Consider the following 24,644-nt stretch of genomic DNA (forward strand, 5'->3'; position numbering starts at 1 on the left):
CTCAAAGGGGATAGTCATTTGGTGACAATTCCCAACAGCCACATGGCAACTAACAAAGATGCGAGAAAAGGCGGCAAGGTCAACCCTGGCGAAATATATTCTAGGTTTTTTAAAACAAATTTTGATCTCTACTACTTTTAAAAAAACAATCTTTTACTGAAAGCAAACTATTTTACTTCCTTCAATACATTTAATAAACGTTCAAGCAGGCTTCATGGAAGACTAGCAGTACACAAGTAGGGCACTCTCTACTCTTTGACACAGGCAAGAAAGTTACTCAGTTATTCTCTTTAACTTCACAAAAGGACAGTGACATCAGAAACATAGTGTAAGGTCTATTTAATTTTGAAGTCACCATGAATAAAACTTTCTTGCTGGAGATTTCCAAGGTACTGCAAGGTCTTGCAGTCTACTTGCGGGGTGATTATTCTTCCTATTTACCCAGTACAATCCTAGTTTATTCTTGTTGTTCAGGAATGATTCATAAGAGCTTTCGCATTCACTCACAAAAATGACCTAATTTACGTAATAATTATGTGGTCTTCTGACCTCTGGGTCACTATAATGCATTTAATCTTCTATTTGACACACTGCACATAGACAGACATGTAGGTTCAAGGGTAAGATAGACCCTGATTAAGAAAACACTCAAAAAAAGAGTTAGGAATACAAAATAAATATACTTCTACACAAATTTTTAGTCAAGATTTACTTTAGCTTTAGATTTGTTAAGTAATGAAGAAAAAAATTTAATGAAAAGTGGTCAGAGGTTAAAACTAAACTAGTAAGCAATTCTAGAACAAGTACATTACTTGTACAATCTATGAAGTTTTCAATTTGTCTTAGAATTAAAGCACAAATCACTTAAATAACCACAACAAAAGAATGATATTTCAAATATTGTATAATGAATTAATTCAAGTTTTTAAAAAGGATTGAATATGAGCCCTAAATGGGCCTCTCACTTTCTAGAGTTGAAATAATATTCTCATGACATATCAATTTTGCTGTGTGATGCGGTCCCTGAAACTACCCATGTAGATTGAAAAATGATCCTAACGGTTACATTACAAACTAAGAATAAAAACACAAAATAATAATTATTTGCATTAATTCCTTCATGACTAAAAGTAGCTAAGAGTTCAACTTTAGTTTTTTTTTCAACAACGAAAATGTAACACCAAAGAAACAACAGTAGGAACCAAAATGTCTTTAGCACAGGCATGGTGTCCTAGCTTCTTAGGAGACCATGTTTTGAGGCAAATGGTCATTTTAAAAAATCAATATAAAACTCTACAAATTCAAAATCAAATGACAAAGCTGACTAAACTCGAGGAATGTGGTCCATTTAAATTCCAAATATTTTAATAAGTAATGATAAAAAAAAGTCAGACACATTAATAGACAAAATATATCAGTATTTTCCAAATTTTGCATCATTTAGGACTTTTCATATTTTTTCTTACCTTTGACATTGTCTTATTTTAACTACTTAATAAATTATATTTGTTGAGAAATAATAGATTAAGTGACTTTAAATTACCAAGATGTTTAACTGCACATAGGACTTCTGATCAGGTTACCAAATTGAGTTAAAAGTTAAAGAAAGACTTCTGATTCTTATTTGGTAAGCTGTGCAACCTTAGGATTTTTTTAAATAAAATAAAATTAATTTTTAAATAAATTAAAATTTAAAATTTTAAAGTTTAAAAAAAATTAAAATTTTAAGTTTAAAAATTTTTAAATCAAGAGAAGCTCTCAGCTTCTGTAACTTTCTTCATGGTCTTCGAGCTGGTATTCTACAGAGATATCAGCATCAATATGTATTTCTGTGTATATACATTTAACATAGTAAAGCATTCATATTTGATTTTGTGATTATTTTCATATATATTCAGAAAAATGTATCGTCTATTTTCAAAGACTTATAATTAGTGGGCCAAATGAGAAAAATGGCATTTGTGAAGAGTTATGAAGACTTCCTTTGAGAGAATATGGGAAAACCTTAATTTTGTTTTTAATTTAAAATTAAGTTTAAATTTAGTCTTAATTTAAAATGAAGTTTTCTTATCTATATTATTTTTAATCCAATCATTTCAGAAACTTTTAATGAGGTTTTTCCATGTGCGTGACTGTGACACTATACCACAAACTCACTTTACACTCTTCTCCCACATAATTCCCACATTTTTGTTTTCACATTTCTAAAATAGGAAAATACCAGAGCTTCAGAAATATTCATTGGCATCATTACACTGTTTACCCTAGTAATATTCTTAGTTTCTCCAAATGACAAGAGGCAAAGAGAAAATTTTACAAGCCTTTACTAAAGGGAGAACTAAGGAATAAGGACAATAATGTAATAATTGCATTATCAAATTTAAAATTAATATAATATCAATTATGTATGTTTTCAAACTTCCTTGTGAAAGATGTTAGGCAAAACATTTTTCTGTTTTGAATTTAAAACCTAGCTTTCAGAATTGTTCATACACATCCCTCTGGCCCTTTCCACTCAAAGTCACCTGATGAATTTGTTAGTTACAGAAGTTTCTACGATTGTGCTTGAAGTAGTTCTACAGATCGCTTATGCCTAACTCTTCCCATTGTCCCACCCATGGAGATTCACACACCAGGTCCCTCTCCCCTTCATAGATTCTTTAAAGAGAAGGGGAAATATCTAACACAGCAATCCTCTACCTTCAAGCACTGACATCACTTTAAAAACATCAGAGCACCAAGGAGACCATTACTTAATATCCAAACATGTTTTAAAACATGTAAAAATTGTGTGAAAAAGGAGACAACAAACCTGCACAACTTGACAAATGCACACTCTGCGGCTGAGAGATGTGGTAACATCTGGCCCAAAGCAGCTCAAATGCAGAGTGTGTAATAAAACTGCTAAATTTGGATTAGAGACCAAAGAAATGCAATGTAGCCTCGAGAGAGCAAAGGCAAGGAGCTACTCAAGGCAATGCCTCACCTCAAGGCAAGATAACAGGAGGATAGCTATTAATAGGAGGAGCCAGAGCGAAGAATTGCTCTCAAAACTGGAAGAAGAAAATGAGAAGAGGTGAAGAGCGAATAGAGTCCTGCACAACCATAACAAAACATTTCCAGTGGCCTCTGAGTTAAGTGACAGATGTGGCTTTACTCCTTTCTCAAAATGAGCTAAGGGTTTATCCCAGCAGAGAGTTCTAGTGCCAAATCACATTTCTCACTCCTTTTATCTCTTTCACAATATTTTTACTTATTTTGTCATGTCGATGTGCCATCTTGAAGTTTTACGTATTTTATCTTCCTAACAAGATATGTTAAAAGATAGGTAAAATATATGTTGTACTCATTTATCTCTATGAGATATAGCAATTAATACTTCCTAAATTGAATTAATCTCAGATGTGCTGCATTTCTTTGCTATTAAGAAAAGCTCAACTGAACAGTGGTTTGATAGAATACATTACATGTTAAAACACAAATCTATTCTAACTTCCATTCTACCAGTCCTAACCATCTCTTTCCATGTGAATTTTAAATTTCACTGGTGAGAATGCAGGCAACTATTTGGATGCTTTGTTACGCCTATAAAAACATGCGCTCTATGTCAGCCTTCAATTTACTTAACTGAATCTGAAGAAAAAGAACTCCAAATTAGTCAAAATATGCAAATAAATTAAAAATCATAAAAATATCATTCCCCTCTTTAATCCATCTGTTTTTAGGTAATTCTTACATCTCTCTCTTCCGTATTTGGTGTCCACTTTGAACGACTGACATCCTGCACAACTTATATATATTTTTAGATGGAGTTATCTTAAGCATAATGCATCAAATGTGACTTAAGTTTATTTCAGTTTAGCTACAGAAATCTTTTCCTTCACATTTTTGAGAGCTGGTGTGCCCTGGTAAATTTCCAGAATAAATCTCATGTCTTCCTTCTAAGTAGAGCAAGATCTTGATGTACAACTACTGTGGGACCTGAAGGTATTTCTGGCACAGGCAATGAACAACTGATTGAGCCACTTGTTTTCATAGTGAAAAATATATGATTTGCATTAGGCAGGAAAACAAATATTCCTCAAAATACATGCTAAGCACATGTGAAAGTGGAGGGGGTCATACAGATACATCGTGACTGCGCTCTCCATCAGAAAATGTTCAGTTCCATGGGGCTCATTCACTCCCAAAACAACAGCAAAAAGTCAGTTTTGTTACTTGGAAAAGAACGAAAATGTAAGAGAAAAAGAAAATTCTCCATTAAAAAATGTAAAAAAAAACTACCCAAGCAATTACATTTTGTTGGGCTTCTTTATTTTATTATTGCCTCACATAACAAAATCTCCTGTAAGTTAATATAAACCACAGCCTTTGGTGTATAGTTTAGGATTAAGGAAAAATATTGAAATAATAGTTTACTATCGAAACAACTTAGCTAAGTGCATTTCTTAAAGGGGAGCTGGCATTATAAATCTACATTTAATATTTTTAACTTGATTACAAGTTTTTCTTGTATATACTGTACTGTATGGATCATTACTCTTTCTAAGTACCATTTAGAAACAATGATGATATTCTTTTAGAAAACAGTGAAAATTGAAAATGTTATTACTGAAAGGTAAAATTTTTTGCAAAAACTAACAAATGTCCAATAAATTAATGTAAGTAAACTAGTAAAATTTAAAAATGTATTTGAAAGTTCAAGGTTCCATGAAGCAGTTTTTATATTCTCCAACTTAAACATTACAATGGAGAAGATTGTTTACTTATGTAAATGAAATAAAAACTTCTGGTCATATATGATTATGAAATCATTTGGTGTTCTTTAAAACAATGAAAATTCATTGGAAAAAAACGAATATTTTATTCATTCAATTTATCATGTGGTATATTGTAATAAGTACACTTACTAAAACAAAGAGTGAAGTTTTTGTTTATACCATAAATAAACCTTTTAATAACCAAAATGTCTCCTGCTGTTAAATCATCCCTTCTTTTGAAATTGGAGTCAAGTGTTGTTATAGACTTCACATCTTGATAATATTTAGGCATATGGAATAAGAGGTTAATATGGAAAAAAGGACTTCATTGCAGTTGTCTCTTGTTTCCAAAGAAATATCCTTTTAATACTGCTCTTGAGCCAGTTTTTATTTAGACGACTTTTGGTCTAAATTGTCAGTCTTGAATTCTTTCCTAAAGTAATATTGCCTCTTTAAACATTTCTCTAGCATGCCATTATGGGCACCTGCTGCTGATAATTACAGGTCTGTCTCCTAAACACTTCCTCTGCTTTATGTCAAGGCAGAATTCAGGCTGCTTGAGTACAACCAGCAGCTCAAGGCCACTGCATAGCTCTCTGTGGTTTGTTCAGGTCAAGTTGGCTCTGTGTTTACTCAAGTCTTAACAACAACAAAAAAAAGCAGTTACTTGTTATAATTTCCTCTTTGCTGGCAATGTAGTACAATCCATAACATATTCTGTTCACCTTAAAAGTGCCTGCAAGTATATCTGACTCAATAATGCTTTATGATTATATATTTCACTATACTATTTCCTAGTCTAAACTATGAAATATCCTGCCCAAAGGTGATAGGCTGTGGTCCTGACAAAATAACTTTCAGATGACAGTCAATTATAAGGAAACAACCAGATTTAATATGCATTCTCAAACAAACTTATTTTTCTCGACTCTGTGCCACTCTGCCCACCTCCCACCACAAACTCCTGCCCATCATCTCATATTCATGCTATTATACTGTTTAGAAACAATGATAATATTCTTTTAGAAAACAGTGAAAATTGAAAATGTTATCACTGAAAGGTAAAATTTTGTGCAACATTTGTATCTCCTGCAAATTTGTATGTTGAAACACTGACCCTCATTGATGATGAACATTAGAAGGTGGGACCTTTGGAAGCTCCTTAGATCATGAGGGCAGAGCCTTCATCAATGGGATTAGTGGTATTATAAAAGAGACGCTGCAGAGATCCCTTACCTCTTCTGCCAACTAAGGACAGAGAGAGAAGACGACTATCTAAGAACCATTCCTGAGTCCTTACCCATGTGACCTGGGGCCTTGATCTTGTGCTCCCAGCCTCCAGAACTGTGAGAAATAAACTTCTGTTATTTATAAGCCACCCAGTCTGTGGTATTTTGTTATAGCATCGTGAACAGAGTTAAGACATACTCTGCAAGAGACTTACTTGTTTACTTTATAGTGGAGAGAAATAAGAAAAAAATATTCTATTGGGTAATTTTTGACAAAATAGTCCTAATACAAAACAATTTCATCAACTATTAGAAAATCAATTTATTTTAGCAGTATTCCATATGATGGAATTCTACAATTGAATAATCAGAAAGGCTCCATGGTGGGGAAGTGGGGTGCTGTTTGACTTGTAGATCTTTTTTAACTCTCTATTCTGTGTTTAGGTAATTTGACCAAACTAGTTAAAGTCCAACTGCACTCACATTTCTTACCCACCAATTGTCTAAGATACATTTCCTTCACTTATAAAAGAACGCAAGGTCTTCACCATTTAATAGCCCCAAATTACAAGGAAGGCAATCTGAAATTAAGAATAGATATCTGAAGGAAGGGTTAGGAGATAAAGCCTTATAGGCAGAATCTAAGAGTGAACTTTTACTCCTCAGACTGTCCTCAATTTCCATCTACAGCTTCATATTCAGCTCACTCTGTCCATAGCTCTCAAAAGTGGGTGATGAAGAGGACCTGGGAAGTTTCCATAACTCCAACATCATGAGTATTCCAAAGCCCCTCTATGTCATGTAACTTATGCATGAACAAAATGTGCATTCACCCAACGACATACAGGAGCTCCATATCACATGCCGACTGTGCATACCCAGCACTCTATCACATGCTCGAGATTCCACACTGAACATGGTCCCTGCCCTCCTCATGCTGACATGCTAGCTGGGGACACAGGGAAAAGAAAAGGGTGTTACAGTTGGGTGTGAAAGGTAGCTTGGTGAGGAATCATGAGCTAAACGAAGATGTAAAGATGAAGCTGAAGGCAGCCAGCAGTAAGGGATGGAACAGGAGGAATGAACACTTGTTTACAGCCAAGGAAAGAGTGTGAGCTGCCATGCTCACTCACTGCCAGCTTGCTAAAAAGTGCTGAAGGATGTCCAGGCTTTGGGTTGCACTGAAACATCCTGTGCCACATTTGGGAGAGATGGTCTGAGGAGACTATAACTACAGAGGTGTTCCAGGAATGAACAGAGATGTAAAAGCAAATAGATCTGTCAGCAATGCAAAGAAGTTCAGATCTGATTCTAGGTGCAATGGAAAGGCACAAAATGGTTTTAAGAAAAATAGGTTTACTGATGATGTTAGGATTTGCCTGGCTTCTGTGTGGAGAACAGAGGAGGGCGGGGGCAGGACCAGAAAAGAAACCTCTTCAGTGATGCAGCTGGGAGAAATGGACATGCCTGAAAAGATTTTAGGTAATATATGTTGTCTTTTCTAATACAACACCATTAGAGGGTTGAACATCCAAATATATGGGACTCTATGAGACAATTTAATTTTTTATTTGTTGAACAACTTGGCTTTCTAAATTGTTTTCTTGTCCCCCTCAACAAAATAATAGCAAACACACACACATTTTGGCACAAAATAGATATTGTTTGTATCTATTTAAAAAAAACCCTCAGTAATCACACAACAGAACTTAACTAAGACAATATAATGTTCAGAAATTAGAATTTCAAGAAGCTTGACTTTACTAAAAAAAGCAAACAACAGAAAGTAAAAGGTACAGCCTAGAAGGGGTTATAAGTACTATAAAAAGTCTCCTCTTTTTAGTAGTTGTGGTTTGATCCCCTGGAAATCTTCAAAACAAGCCTACTACAAACCAAATGTTATATACAATATAAAACCCAAAATAAGCAGTTTAACAAATCGTTAAAAACATTCTAGGTTACTTCTGTTGGGTTCTTCACACAGAATAAGTTCCTAGAAAGATAAAGGGTTTGTATAATTATGTAGGAACTAAACCACACTGTTGATTCCAGAGTTCTTACTAATTTGCCTTTAAAAATGCAGATGTTTTCTACAACACTTCACTTGGAGAAGTGGGGTAAGAGGGCTGGGGTTAAAAAATAAAAGTGGTAAGTTTTGCTTTTTGGACAAAGAAAATGATGAAGGAATCAGCGTATTTGAAGTGTTTCCTGTGTGGGCAGGGTTTGAGTGTGGTGAATGAGTTATCCTTGTTATCTAGTTAGTTAATGCATCCATTACATTTTGTTCGTTAATGGTCCACAATTGCATTATTTTGGGTTACAAATGTTCAGGTTACATTATTCCTCTAAAATTGGAACATTTTGAGGAAAAACATTTTTATGCTTTGTCGTTTTAATTTTACAATGAAGCATTTTAAAGAATATAAAATGAACAAAAGGCTTTATTTAATGTCACAGGAAACTGAAAAATATAATACTGAATATTGTTTGTAGCTAAAAGCATTTTCCATATCACGTTTTTCAAAATAAAGTTGTTACTTAAGCAATGGTACACTTCCATTTTATTAATATAGAAACTAGATGCTAGAAAACTTTTCAAGTGAACTATGTTCTGTAAATTGTTCCCCCTTCTCTTATATATATCATAAATAACACACGTATGTCTTTGAGAAACTGCAGAGTTCAGCTACACTTTTGTCATGAACGAATCCATTAGAAAAATGCTTTATTGAATGCAGGATATATCAGTTACAAAAAATGTATTTAACAGCTTGTTATCTAATTAATTTCCCTTTTTGCCTGTATGATAACAAGCCCCTTGCATATGTAAGAATTTGTACTTTGCCTGGAAATTTCAGTTTAAAAATTTTTGCTTCTATCCTAGGATCAGTAGTTCTTTTGGTGTGTTAAACTTTCAGATATAAATGAGGAAAGTTGCTTCTATTCCTCAAGAAAGAATTTAAATGTTAGCAAAAAGTAAATAATTTGTTATTTTTTTTTCAACCTTTACTTAAATTTCTTTTTACAAGTATAGGCAGCTATAGTGAAGAAAAGCATAAATTGATTTTTTCACTTATTAGATACTAGTTTTAATGGACTATACTCTAGATTAAAAATTGGCACAGGAAAAAAGAAATCATCTAAATTTGCTTGTCCGTAAAAATGAAACAAATACGTGTTGACTTTACAAACAGCATTAATACTCAATATAACTTCATAACTTAACAAGGTATAAAAATGTGATATTAAAATCTACCAATTTATTTAAAAATTTTTACTTTGACAGTATGTTAGTTCGTTGGCATTTTCTACCAATAGTACCCCCAAGTGAGGGCAATTCTCTCATTCTTGTGACATATTTAGTTATTTTCATAGTAGTGACAGTTGAAAATCATTGTATAAGATAGTCTTACATAATGAAAATACAATAGCATCAGTGAGGGCAATCGTTAATGTGCATTAAGTGCTTCTCTGGAACCAGACATTATTCTCATTTCTTCACTTTAGATTATACTGTTAATCCTCACAATGTATGTTGTAAATACTATTATTATTCTGATATTTTACTTGCAAATGTGGAGTATAACTAAGAGAGTGTGAACTTGTGTTCGCAAGCCTTAAGTTCAGCAGTTTATTCACCTTCACCAGGAGACTTAAATAAAGGCTGGCATTAGTATTTCCCTAGCACAGTTGTCCCTGGAATACTCTTGGTTGTAGATATCAATACTTTTTCAATAAAGTTTGACCAATTTCCTATGTCAGGAATGATCATATCCACACACGTGCATACACCTAATGTTTTTAACTCCCTGATAGTAGAAAAAAGGAAATGGTAAAAAAAATCTAAAAAAATAAAAAGAAATCTAAAACCACTCCCTATTACAAACACAGGCATGATAATCACATTAAAGAATGGATATTATAAAATATTATTTTAAGAAAATTTTTCCAAACAGAAATTCCATTTAGCACCAAACCATACTATATATTGTATTTACTCAAATTTTTTAAAAATGTAATTCTTCAGACAAAAAAGATACACTTTAAGAGCTTATTAACATTGCAGAATAATTTTTTCTAAAAAGTATTAGAAAAATTTTTCTAAAAACTATAAAAACTAATTTTCCCTAAACTCTAATATAATAATTGTCCTAGTTCAACCAGTCTAGCATTATCTTGTTATTTTCAACATAATTTAATTTCATAATACTAGTTCATAGATGTGTACAAATTTAATGTGTGGTCAAATACAATGACATTCTTTTTCATAGAATTAAGTTTTATGCAATCTAAAAGGAAAAACATACGGAAAATATCCCTTTTAACAGATGTTTTACTCTCAAAAAAAATAAAGTGGTTTTAGAATTTAAAAATCAAAGCCTACTGGTGGAACTGAGGCATATTTCCATCTGTTATTAATATCTGAGTTACATACTAAAGACCAGATTATTCATCAAGCCCCTCATGCAATATGTTAGTAAATGGGATTTTGGTTAGGAATTTAATTGCATAAACTCCGTCCATGTAAACCTCCACTTCATTCAAAACAAGTCTTTACAGTGGCCTGAACTGAATTAAAATAGTTAACAGCACCCAACAGCACTTCTTGATTTTAAGAAATGCTAGTATTAAAAATCTGTGAACATAAAACGGGGGTCTCTGCCACCTCATTATGATCAAATAGTAGTTCTTTACCTTTTCTTTTTTCTTTTTCAAGTAATGCAGTTATGTGAGTTTTTTTTAATTATATAAAGAAAATTGACTTAATTTTAAAATAAATAAATAAAAGATGTGATATCTCAGTTTGACTTGCAAATGAGTTCTTGGGTTAGAATGATAAATAATTCTAAGTACTAGAAAGTGGAATGAGAGTTTACGTGACCATTGTGAAAATATGCACAAAACATTCACCCAAGTGATTGGGCTTGTAAGCTTAAGCAGGGCTCCCCGTTGTTGCCTGTACAAGGTCTCACTAATGGTCTGATAATAGCAGGGTCGGGGGTGGGGGTCACCGTGTAGGTTCTCATAACACCAGATAGTGGTGTAAGGACGACAGCCACTGATTAATTACTGCCTTGTCCTCAACTCACACATTAGATTACTGAGCAACACTTACACTTTGTTTCCACAATGGTCTCAGTTAAAGAACACTGACTTAAGAGAATTCATTAAGATGACTTATTGAAGATTCTCGGATTCTCATATAATGTTCAGGAAAACTTTTGGTCTTTCAGATGATTAAAATGGAGATTGGAAGATATTCAAAAGATGGAAAAATTGGTGGGGGAGTTGGAAAAAATATTGTTATTATAACCTTTGATTTCATTGAGGCATTGCAAAGCAACATTGCTTTCAAAAATATTCCCATAGTAATCACCTTAAATCGTAACATCTGAAGTTAACCTCTGTTTTCACTTTTTCACTTGCTCTCTTTTTTTAATCACCTTGTGTTTCCCCCACATGACAGTGTCTGAGGGGGCTTCCTGTTTCAAAACACACAGAAAAACTAAACACTGAGGCTCATAGTACAAAATCACTTCTCTTTAGATGAGTATCTCAAAGTAGTACACACTAATGTGTGCTTCTATGGAAACAACTCTTTCTGGATGTCAGTTTAAGCTCCTCCATATGATTTTTCTCAAGCACTCCCTTTTAAAACCATCACTACCATTATCTTCTTGTTATATAGACTGTTACTTTTGTTTCATCTCAAATCTCTGCCTGTTTATCAGCAGCCCTACAACTAGCAGATGACATTTGTTTTACTTAATGTATGTACTTTAGAAAAAAATTATAGAACTGCTATTACTGCATTATATGAAAAAATTCCAGTGTACGTTTAGCTGACACTGCATCAGCTGCTATTTAAACTGGACTTAGCTAATGGACTTTTAATGTCAGCGGGGTTACATGCAGTTACTGGCTATTAGCAGAAATGGCTCCTTTCTATAAAAATCACTTTTCCTCAAGTGTGTTGTTGGAACATTCCTTTCCCTAATTTAGTGACTGTCATGAATGCAAAGCAAACTCAAGGACTCTGGAATCTGCTGTTATCATTAAGACCCTCTTTTTAACCTTGCAATTCAGCATTAAACAGGAAACCACTCTCATTAGCATTTAGACTTGTAATCACAAAACTTTGTGAGGCATTATTATTTACTTTGCATTCTTAGCAGAGTACTACGTATTTTGCTATGAGAACCCCATATCATCCATGAATGTAAGATACATGTGACAACGAACTTGCAAAGCAATTTTCTGAACCCCAGAATTTATTTGCGTCTTTTAAAATCAGAACTGCCAAGTGATGTGGTAATGTATGGCAATAATTAATATACATTTCTATATTGACGTATCATAAAAATATTTATGTATCAACCTGCATTTAACACATTGAATATAAGCAAAGAAAGTGTATTACTCCTCTCTCTGGAATGAAATTCTGTATATTCTGTATATTTTCTCATTAGTAACAACCTTTTCCCCCCCTCAATTAACATTATTTTTGTTCATTTAAGTAAGTGTTCAATGGATGTAATGGAGAAAGCTGGTAAGAAAGCATCTGAGGGAGTCCAAGAAAATCAAATATTCCACAACCTAGAAACCTAAATCCCTATTTGATTAAGAAGTTGAACTAAATCACTGACTTCAGGAAATAAAACCATAACTAACCTGTCCTTCAATCAGCCCACAGCAAAGGTTACCTCAGGCTGCTTACCAGGGAAATGATGTCCGTTCCGGAGGGTACCGGGAGAGGAGTCGCACATGCGGCTGAAGGAGTCTACCAAGTCATGCATGAAAGTCAGTGCTCTCCTTTGGACAACAAATCATATCTGTTGTATAGGAAGCAACAGCAGTTCTCCACGTTTGGAATAAGCAGGTTAAAGTGGAGATTCCCCAGTCTCTGTCACTTGGAGGATTGGAGGAAACATTTTTCTATCAGATAAGCCCCTACACTACCAGGGCAGAGGCATCCCTATTGTACACTACGTGTGACTTACCACCAGAGAGCAAGAAAGCAAGGCATTTTTTGCAGAAAAGTAGAATGTCATTTTTCAGCTAGAAACCAGTGATTAAATCCAATTACCTACTAATGATTATCTTTATAAATTTGTTTTACAAGTGAAAAAGTTTTGTTTTCATATTTTGATGGGTTCTGCTTTTTTTTAAGAATATTGCCAAGGCTGTTTAAAAATGAACTCTCATAATACAAAAAAAAGTTACAGACACACATACACACACACACACACAGTTTATGCAAGCATATATATACTTGTAGGGAATTACTGAACTATTTTTGTCTACTCCTAGTACTCTTCATTTTGTTAAGAGCCTGATTGGAAATATCCTCCTAGGAAATAACTCCATAGATATTTAATTCAATAAAAAATGACATGTGTACCTCTCATGTTATCATCATTTCTAATAAATCCAATAAAATGATTAACTCCATCTCTACTGGGAAAACATACCAATTGTTAAAACTTTTCCTAGTCATCCTTCTATTTTTTTTATTATGTTGTAGTAAGGAAACTAAAACTTTCTTCACTGTGGTCCTTTTAATTCTATATATGCATGTGGGGTCTGTGTGTAAATCTAAACAAAAATAAAAATCTGTTTTGACAATATGTAGAGAAAAATATTGGCAATGCTTTTATAAATGTACTATAATTATAGATAAAACTGCATTTAACCAAATTCTTCTGTGGAACAATTGTCCCTATGAGCGCCTATATAATTCTAAGAATGCTACTGTACTTCTTATGTTGCAATTTAAGATACAAGGTTGGTATCACTAATTGTGACAATATTTAACAGAGTGGCTCAGGAAATGACATTGCATTTTATGAAAAATTAATTATATTATCAGATACTATATATCAGTATACCACTAGGTTTCTCAAACAAGCACACCCTGCCCAAATAGGTCCCACTTAAGTCCAAACATAACTTCTTTCATGTATACACCTTTAAAATACTTTTCAAATTCTTTTGCTATGTTATTTGAAATAGGTGCAGAACAAGACTCTAATTTAGATAAAAGTTTCACGTGAGAGGGCCTGTGGAATAATATGATGAAATACTGATCTTAGGTCTCTATTCCGGGTAGCACGAATAATAAATCATTTGAACATGTCTGTTTGTCCTCAGCTTCTGAGAACATTTACTGAAGTAGGCATCTGTTTTCCACCAAGCTGCATGCTCTGTTGCTGATGGCTGTGGTAGGCTGAGAGGGAAATGTCTTAGGCTCTTTCAATCCTTGAAATTGATCCCTAACACATTTTAAAGCTTATACTCTTTCATCAGCTTATGGAGATCCAGAAGGAAGAAGGAAAGTTGCTACAGAAAATGACAGGCAACATAATTACTGTTTTATTTAGAATGGCTTCAAGTTAGCTGCCTGCGAAACTTGAGCACTTCCACTGGGTGGCTACAATGTGTGTATCTGGCAAAGTCTTTATTAAATGGAAGATAAAATAACATTTTCTCTTTATCAAAAGGTAAATTCAAATGTCAACATATTTCACACAGTGCTCAAAATGAAATGACCATTCTTTACTATATCTTCCCAATCATAAAGTTTTTGTTGTGGTACTAATTTGATTATTTGTTTGGCTTGGATTTGATATAACACAGGTCTCTGAAAATCACATATACTAAAACAGTCCTTTTGTCACTATCATTTTAAACTCTGTAAAAGCTAGAGAATACCATTTGTTCAAGACTATTCTTGATTTGGCTCTTGAAAGGAATTTTTTAGTTTCTTAAAATTCCAAAACTATATTAAAATGATTTTAAATGTTCAGTTTGAATTCAAGTAAAATAAACTTGTGAATTCATACAGAGTAGAGTGGTCCAAAATTGCTCCCTTTAACTTTAATTTTATACTTGAATGTAATTCACTATGCTTGTAATTGTAAGTGGACATTACTACATATGACCTATCATATTATGCTAAACTTCTATTATATAAGTGAATGTACATTATGAATTAATTTAAAATTTTACTTTTCTATGCAAATAGTATATGTAGTTTCTATATTGCTCTTTTATATGATGTTATATACACTAGTTTTCTTGAGTTTTGGAAACCACCTGCATTTTCATTCCTGGACATATCTGCCTATATAACTGGGCTGCAAATGCATTTTAATATGCCAGTACTAATCTGTTTTTATTGGGAAGAAATGTTCATATACCAGATTTGCCTTCTAGACAGAAAAAAACAGAGAAGAAGATGAATTATAGTTGAGTTCAGGCAGTCCACAATTAAATAATCAATTAAGACATTTACTAAAACTGAGAAATGTTAGTCTTCATCAATAAACTTGTTAAATGTGCTGAGGGAGTTTCTGTTGTTTAACATCCTTAGTTAGAACAGGAGATAATACATGTTCATCTACATGAGGCATTTTTATGGCTCTCATAATTGCTGAGAAATGAAACTAGCCACAGGATCCAAACGGCAATGATTAATGAAGGTAAAACCCCCTACACTCACATTTTAAAATAAGTAAAACTGGTAACTCTGTAGTTAAATTTGATTAATCAATATCATCTGTTAACATTATTTTGAGCCCTCATATTTAAAATAAGAACTCTAAAAAGACGCATCAATATAATGACATCTCACCTGGCTCCCCTCGCTTTCCTTCCACTACCACACTGCAATGAAATATGGTTAGTTATTTAATTAAAAGAGGGTATTCCCAGAACACTGGAGTTTTCGGATGTTAAGACTTCACTTTTGCCACACAAAGCACTTTTGACTCACTGCATGCTAATAAAAGGCATACTGACACAAGGGAAAATATCTTCATATTTGGCACTTTCAAACCTATAGCTCACTTTTCCAAAGTATAACTTCAGTTTAATCAATGTCACAGTAACTTTAACACTATGAACCGATGTAGAAGGCCAGATAGGTTTTAAGTTCCTCTAAAATCTGGAGACAGACAGTCTGTGTATTTCCAAACCTCCCTCCTAAGGGAGCAGCTTCTTTTGTGGGGGCAGGAATGCTCAAAATGAGAAAACATAACTTCAACCCAAAACTTTTTTTTTAATTCTGGAATTATAGAAAAATATTTTCTAATATTTTGTTTATAAAGAATCCAAATATTTGCAACATAATACATATTTTGTGTTTTCATGTAAAGGCGGAAATTCTTCTGAGAGTTCTATAGGTAGAAAGTATAAAAAAGTTCAGTATCTCTATCTTGTTAGCTCATAAAATGGTTAGTGTAATGTGTATTTTTATTAAAATCCACATAAATTTGGAGGTGGCAAATACTTAAAATAAGAGAAACTGTAAGTTATTCAGTTACTGGATTTCTTTTTAAGAGCTAGAAAAAAGGGGACAGTAGTATTTTAATACTGCTCAAGGTAAACTGACTCTACTTCAAAAAAGCTGCATAAAAAAATCATGCTGAATTTCTGTGAGTCTCTGTTCTAGTTCAAACATTTTGAACCAAGTTATACTGGGATAATACCAAGGTCTCAGAGTCACATAGCCTTCCTTCACAAAGACATAAGCAATAACAAATCCAGACAAAATATGAAATCAAAGAAGAGTCCATAGGCTTTAAGAAGTTAGGTTAAAAAAAGAAAGAGAAATTTGGGGTTCTTTAAGTGCAGACTAAGCAATGAAAAATAAAAACAGAATGCAAATACTGTAGGAGAGAGATCTGTCTTAACTCTAAGTGACATAAAAAAAAAGAAATCTCTAGTTTTATCATAAGTGTTTGCCAGAAAACAAAATTTGCATTAAACATGGGGATAAAAACCATTAAACAACTAAAAGTAAATGTGAAACTTTCAAAATATATGTCATCTAGATTATCCATGCTGTTCTAACTTCTGATACAAAACTTTCTATTGCAAATATAATTTAAATATATGAAAATCCTGGTAAATTTGCCTTGCCTTCAAGTCAACCTAGTTTTTTATGTTTCTTTGGGTTGTTTTAACATGTATTCAACTGTGTTCTTTATACATTTGTGTCCTTTTTCTTTTTTTTTAAGAAAAAGTATCAACATTTGTATAAAGGGCTGATTTTCCCCAAACCTTTATCTGAAAACCTAGGACTTGGCTTAATTTTTTTCCAAAAAAGTGTTTATAGATTTATGAAAAGTTATCTTTCAATATTCATTGTAAAGATAAAAAGAGTAGAACTTATAGTCAGGACTTAACCTGCATTTTTAGACCTGTTATTAGATTAATTTTCCCAGAGAGACCAAAAAGGAAGAAATAGGTCTAAGAAAGGAAAGAGCTTCCTACAAGCTGCTCAAAGAACCATGCACTGCCCAGGAGTTTGCAGTAATACACTGTGGAGCATCTCCTCAGACAGCAACATGTGCTGCTTTGGGGGAAGCAGTGTTTGCAGCATCCCCACACTGAGGTCAAAACTACTGACCTTTAGTTCCTTTTAACTTCCAGATTTCTTCGCTACTGGTATACAGAGTTGGAAGCCAAAGAATAATTTTTAGTTTGCATGGGCCAGGCACTGCTCTAAATACTTTACACGTATTAATTCATTCACTCTCCTCATAACTTACAGGATACATTATCCTCATTTTACGTTTAGGAAACTGAGGCACAGGGAAGCTAAATAACACAGCTAGGAGGTGGCAGTGGCAGGATTATGAGACATTGATAACCATTAAGCTAACTGGTAGAAGGGGCACATACCTTTAACACCATTAGCTTTACCTCCTCAAAGCCAGACCTATTATTTATTAAATCTAACTGAGATTTAATATAAGTGAGACATTTGCAATGCAAACCTAGCATAAAAACATCCCACTTCCAACCAAACTGCCACCCTTAAATTCCTCTGTGCAGAAATTTTGGAAACCCCACCATCACTCACACAAGAACCTCAGCCTGACTTAAGTTTACCATCTTCAGATATTTAAATGCAGAAAGCACTAGAACTATGCCCACTGTTATATTTCAGAAAGTCAATTATAATTATATGCTTGTAAGCCTGTCTTCCTTGAGCTCTGAAACTATTGTCTTTAACTCTGTGTTTGCAGCAAATATTAGGTCACACAGTCTGGGACCTAATAAGCACACAATAACTGTAAGAATTTAACTTCTAATAGCCCACACTACCAAATGAACTAATAGGTTTAAAACTCGTGGGGAAAAGTAAACAGGCTTGTTTTGAAGTGACACAAACACAAAAGTCAAACTAAAAAAGATGTAGGCTAAAACTGCAAGGCAAGAGCGCTGGCTCAATCCCTGCCCCCACTACTTTCCTCATTATCCTCCTGAAGAGGTTGCAGCCTGTAATTTTAATGCTTCTTCTGAGAGTGACTCCCTCTGCTGCTCCAGCAAAGCCATAACCTAAATCAGAAAAGTGCTAAACACAGTTAGGGCCTAATAGAACAAACTCTCGCTGTTTGTGCTAATTAGAGAACCTGGAATATATTACAGGACAGTTATCTTTAAGTCTCAACTATAATTCTAAATAAGCTAAGAGGGCTTGCCTAGTAGAGCTCCTGCCTCCTTCATGTCCTTAGGTGGTTTGCTTAAAAAAGATCAGTGTGAGTTTTGATCAAAACAATCAGCTCCCAAACTACAATAGGAGATGCTTAAGGACCCTGTCTTGTTGAACTCTGAATCCCCAGTATCCAGAACACAGAAGGCGAGGAGTCAACAAACGTTAGCAATCTAATGGTTCTTCATTCTTTGCAAGTGCTTGATAAGTTTGTTCTCTCAAACCTTTTAAGTATTCCCTAAGCTAAAATACATGAAATTATTTTTTAAACAAAGGTTAAGCTAGCTTACATTTTCTTATTGAAAATTTCAAATGTGAAGTTATGAATTTACTCTGCTCCTAAGATTTGAAAAATACATGGTATAATTGTAATGAAATTCAGTCACCTCTCATACCAACTGTCTATGCCACATCAAAATGCATAAATGCATAATAATTTTTACTTTTTTGTAGGAAGAAATATATTGTTTTAAAAAGCATTATAAATTAACCTACAAAAATAGAGAATTATCCAATATGGTTAGCATCATCAGTCATTTTCTGTTCTTAGGTGGTTTTAACATTCATAACACTAGTTGGTGCTAGATAAGCAGAATATCAATGCTGTGTAGTCCAGAAATAAAATGCATTTATAAAACAGAGGACACTAATTCTGAAGCACACTGCTCACACACACACACACACACACACACACACACACACACACACACACACACACACACACACACACAATCTCTCTCTCTCTCTTTTCCTAGTAAAATCATTCTTGGAAGTCAGAAACACCACAAATTCCCTGGAGCAAGGAGTTCCCAGCAATCCTGAATGAAACAATTAGGGCATAGCCAGAAAGGAGAAAGTTGTTGCCTAAAGCCTAGAGAATCTCTTGTTTAAAATGACTGCTGTCTTTCTTTAAACCACAGTCACTAAATGAAGTACACTCGCATGTACCATTATTACTATTATTTTTAAATTTTAAACATCTGTTGTTTTCTTGGCTATCTTGGAAGATACATATTTTCTAAAACTTCTAATTTCTCTAGTACTTCTCTAACAACAGAATGAAAATTTCATCCACATTGTAAAGTGCTTAAATTAACTTTCTCATCTTAATTGCATGTGTAATTCCACTCATAAAAATAGTTCATTCCCATCTTTAAGTCCTGAGCACATGGAAATCATACCTTGAAGGAGCAAGATCATCTTTTATTTCCCTATGTTTTAGCCCAAAGAGGGAAGAGAAAAGAGATGATCTGACAGACCATTTTAAAAGTGGTTCTGAGAAGTGTGTAATAGCGGGCCTGTAGTAAACACACGGGGAAGTGGACTGCAGTGAGGGTGATAGTAGATGATAGTAGCTGATAGCAGAGTTCGGTGCTTTCTACAATTTTGATACCTAACTGACAACACAGGAAGAGCTGGTATCCTGGAACATGGAGCATAACAAAGATAAAAGTGGTGGAATAGTGTCTTTCAAAGACCACAGATTCAAACATAAATAGTTTATTCACCAGTAACTGACGGAACTAAAGCTAAATAGAGAACAGAAGCACTGAAATGCACATGCCCAAGAAAATAGATTTTATTTTTCCACTTGAGATCAGAAGAGCAGGTTCAATCCTCAGTCTTTGGCTTGCCTGGTGTATAAAAAGAAAAAGTGCAAGTGGCAAAAGCTCAGTCTATCTTGGGCATATTTTTCTTTTAATTCCTTCTCCCTTCTTCTATCCATATTAACCACTTGAAATCTCCTGTTTGCTTATCTTTATTGATTCTTTTTCTTCCTAGTCTTTACTTTGGCTGTGGTAAGCTCTCAGCAGGGATCCTGTGCCTCCCTGTTCGGCATCTTTGGGGACTTGTCCTTCTCCCAAACAGTTCTCTCACCGTCTAGTCCTTCTCCCAGCCTCCCACCCACCCCACCCTGTGGCTTAGTCCTTTGTGCACCCAGTAACAGCGAGCGAATTCCACAGGGAGTCAAGCATTGGGTTCCACGACTATTCATCAGGTTGCACACTTCCGAGTTCCAAACACCCACCCCCAAGCACTCTCGGATGCAGTCCTGAGAACCTCTTAGCAGTTTGAAAAAACCGACAAGAAGTTGATCTGATCTCAATGGATAATCTTTCGTGAAACGGACAGAGGAGCTCTGGAAGTATGCATAAGAAAACCAGGGCACAACCTCAGGGAACGGGAGGCATCTGGCAAGAAGGGAAGGATTTATGAACATGGCCATTGAGCTAGGCAGCAAGAAAATTTACTCCCAAAGTAGCTATGGCTAATTCACAAATCTTGCTAATCACTTACCTCCCTACCCGGACCCCACTCGCCTACGTCCAGCGCTCCCCTCCCCTCCCAACGCACTCGCCCCTAGAGCCTTAGCAGATCCCGGGGACGTTGTCGGGAACCTCCAGGGTCTGCGCATCGCCCAGCGGGTGAGGCTGTCGCCACATCTCCTCTGCTCTCCAAATTTAGAAAGATGTGTAACCGAGATGATGGGATCCCTGAATTACCTCCGATTGATACGTAAGCTTCTTCCACACCCACTCCTACCCCCACCTCAGGAGAAAAAAAGCCACTTGCCCTGAAGCCAGGCACTACCACAGAACTGGGTGAAAAGACCCAGGTGGGCGCTCGTCTTGGCAGAAGGTTGGGAGCCCAGGTAGCCCAAAGGGGGAGGCAGCGCTGGCTCTTTCCTCTCCTCCATTCCACCCACCTTCCCGGGCTCGGAAAGGTGGGCGCTACGCCTACCACCTCAAACTCGGGGGGCAAGGGAGCTGGGCTATCAGCCCCGTGCCTCCCCCTCCTACCTTACCCACCCTCAACTTCTGGCCGCTCTCCTCCCAACCTCGCTTTTACCCAGGGCTCCTGATTACTTATTTAGCTTATTTGAAGGCTCAGACACGTTAAATTAAAATGTCAGAGTTATAAACTGGACGTTTACCCCAGGGAGTTTCGGGTTGGTTTTGAACGACCAGTCCATTTCCCGAGAGCTCTGGGGTTTTAAGTTTCTCGGACGCCCTCTGGGAGGGAAACGCGGAAAGGGTTTGAGGGCGGACGCGCGCACACCTCAGGGCCTGCTGAAGGCTGGGTCGCGGGTCTGGGACGGGTCTCTCCACGGTGCCCCGAGCAGCAGCGCAGGGGCACCGGTGCTGTGTGTCCTCGGCGGTAAAGGGCACATTTCGTTAACTGGGCGCCCTTCAGCGCCTGGCTTGCTCAGAGACTCACTGAAGATCCCGTGGCCCCAGACGTGGCACAGCGCGGGGAGCCTCTGCGCATCAGCGTGCATGTATGGCACGCACACAGGCACCGGCACCGTGGGTTTCTCCAAACCTGCGCGTACAATATGGAACAACGCGAGCGTGTGCAGCAGAAAGTGCAAGACACCCAAGGCGCCCAGCCCACATGCCCAGAGACAGATGCTTGTCCACACCGGGTGCGTCCCCGGTTCATCCATACCCATCTCGTCAGATAGATGAAAAATAATAACCAAAGCTTCTTGACTAGTTGGGAAAGTGGAAGTGACTTCCAGTGGAGAGCAACGAGGCGGATTAAGGAAGCCAGGAGAATCGGGAAGGAGGGAAGGGAGGAGCGAGGCGAGGCGGCCGCGGAGCCCGGCGGACCCCCTTACCTTGAGCGGCCGAGCCGGTGCCGCTGGCGCTGAGGAGAGCCAGGGCGGGCAGCACCAGCGTCTGCAGCACGTATCCCAGTCCCAGTCCGCAGCGGGCCGCCGTCGCCCGTAGCCCGTTCCTCATCGTCGGCAGAGGTGTGCCGGGCGGAACCGCACACAGAGGCGCGCAAACAGCGTTAAGCTCCACAGGGAAGCAGTTGAATCCGGGCACCTCGGATCAGTGCAAAGAAATAATGGTAACCAGACGCCACACTCCACTTTCTCCAAGGGCAGAGCCAAAAGGGGGTGGAGAGGAAACGCTGAGGAGGAGTTTGTAGGTCCCTTTCCCTGTGCCTTCTAACTGGTGGCTCGGGAGCGGCGGCTCTGCCCCCACTTAGGAAGTCCGGGGAGGCGCTGGGCGGCTACCGCGCCGCTCGCCGCAGCAGCAGGAGCAGCCGCAGCTCCGCCGCGCGCAGAGCCTGGACTGCTCCGGGTCCCAGAGCCGGGGCCGAACGCACGCAGGCTGGGGGTGGGGGTGACGGGGAGAAAGCGAGACGTGGGAGGAGGAGAGAGCGGAGGGAGGGAGTTCGGCGCAGTGAGGCGCTCCCGTCTCCAGTCCCCGCGTCCTCACGCCGGCGGAGGAGAGACGTCCCGGCTACCACTGCCGCCTGGCTGAGGCGGGTCACCTCCCAGAGTGGGGCACACGGGAGCGCCAAGGCGTGGAGAGCGCAGCCCAACTCCGCTCCGGGTGGCGGCGGCGGGAGCGCGCCCGCCCGCGTTATGTAAGCGAGGATTGGCGAAAGCTGCGCGCCCGGCGCGGGCGGCGGAGCCTCGCGGGTGGTTTACTCGCGGAAGCGGGGCGAGCGCGGCGAGAGGGGCGTGAGGAAGAGGCGGCTGCGGGCGTGGGAGCACGCCTGCCTCCCGCACCCCGGGCGCGCCGCGGGCGTGCCCCGGGCCTCGGCTGGGCCACTGGAGCGCAGCCCGCCGCCTACCAGCTTCTCCAAGGCTCCGGCAAAGCCCGAGCCAGGCTCCCTAGGACTGGACTCGCCCTATGACTTTGGGTCTTGCGATTAAATTAAGCGGCGTAAGGGCTCGAGGTGAAGTCCTGCGTGATGGGAAAGAAGGCATGAAGCTTTTGCAGTGCCCCAACCCACTGCAATCTTGGGGCTGTCAGCGCCACTCAGACTGCTTTATGCTCTAGGTGTCTATGACCTCTCTGTAGGGGAACAGAAACTAAAAGCCCAAGGAGAATTCATTCTTCAACACGGCTTTATTTGCGTGCATCCTGGTGGCTGGCAAGGTTGATTGAGTCTGTAAAGGGTAGTGAGATGACATCTGATGCCGGGAGAAACTCCCAGAAACAATGCACAACAAAATATGTACATACTCAGTGATGGTGGAACCCGTGACATGTTTTCCAAATTCCCTGTGGTGTAAGAACTCAAACTGCTGTGAATATTGTACCTTATTTCAGGAAAGGATCATCTGGGTGACTAGTTTGTGAATCCCTGTTGTAATGATGAAGGAGGAACCTAAGAGTGGTTGGATGAAATGCAGAAAGGCTAGACAAAAGGAAAGTGGATGATTAAAATGTCAATACACACTGGCACAGCCAACATTCTGGAAAGAAGAAAACCACTTCCCAAGATTAGTACACTTCTAAATTAATAAAAAATAATATATCAAGGAATTTTAAGCTTATAGTATCAAAGGGGGAATGTGTATACACACATACTCAGGCAGGAGGCTACTGGTCTAACCTTGGCTGTGGACATAACTCACTTTGTTTTCCTGAACAGGTTAGGTAAACTGCATGTCTCAGTTTCTTCAACTGTGAAATAGTTTATTAGGTGGTTTCAAAGGTCTTTTTCAGTTCTAGCGTTCCATGACTCTGCCTGCCAAGCTGCTTCTGAGCCTCTAGCCAAGGAGACCTGTCTTGGATGAATCTGATAGACCCAAAAAGGTCACACTTGGCAAAGACCTTGACAAGTCTGGCCATTTTTTATTTCTCTGGAGGTGCTGACTGCCATACTAAAATCTCTTCTTCAACCTCTTCAGCTTCCCCATGCCAAAATATCATGATACTCTGACATCGCACTGAGTTTAATTCTTAGCATTTCTTCTTACTAGCTGACAGATCTTGAACAATAAAGCTAGGTGCCTCAATTTCCTAATCTGTAAGAGAGGTTTACTAGCAGTAACTCTCTTCTATAGGGTTTTATGAGAAATAAACAAGTTAAACATATGTGAAATGCCTGACACATAAAATTATTAGCTGTGATTCTCACCATTAATGAAAGATTCGCATCAACGGCATGGCCACTACATTAGTTCTGTCCAATAGAACTTTCTGCAATGAGAAACATGTGCACATCAATGCTCTCCAGAATGGTAGTCCTTAGACACATGTAGCTACTGAGCACTTGCACTGTGGCTAGTGTTAATTGGGTACTTTTATTTTTATGCAGTCATTAATTTAGTTTTTAATAACCACATGGCTAATGGCCACTGTGTTGGACAATGCCCCAAGGCAACCCATAACCTGTCACTTG

General features: G+C 37.5%; 1 protein-coding gene across 2 annotated transcripts in view; it reads right to left on the reverse strand.

Moving 5' to 3' along the window:
- The window catches only part of UNC5C (unc-5 netrin receptor C), a 368,757-nt gene extending 344,932 nt beyond the window's left edge, over positions 1-23,825 (reverse strand). The window contains exon 1 of one of the 2 annotated variants that reach the window (XM_036914075.2): positions 22,114-23,825. In XM_036914075.2, coding sequence (XP_036769970.2) covers positions 22,114-22,237 — 124 coding nt within the window. In that variant the 5' untranslated portion in view covers positions 22,238-23,825. The remainder of the gene's footprint in view (positions 1-22,113) is intronic. The other variant, XM_036914076.2, reaches the window with a different exon arrangement.
- Between the last annotated feature and the right edge of the window lie 819 nt (positions 23,826-24,644).

This window comes from Manis pentadactyla, chromosome 5, assembly GCF_030020395.1.
Source record: "Manis pentadactyla isolate mManPen7 chromosome 5, mManPen7.hap1, whole genome shotgun sequence".
NCBI classification, from domain to species: Eukaryota; Metazoa; Chordata; class Mammalia; order Pholidota; family Manidae; genus Manis; species Manis pentadactyla.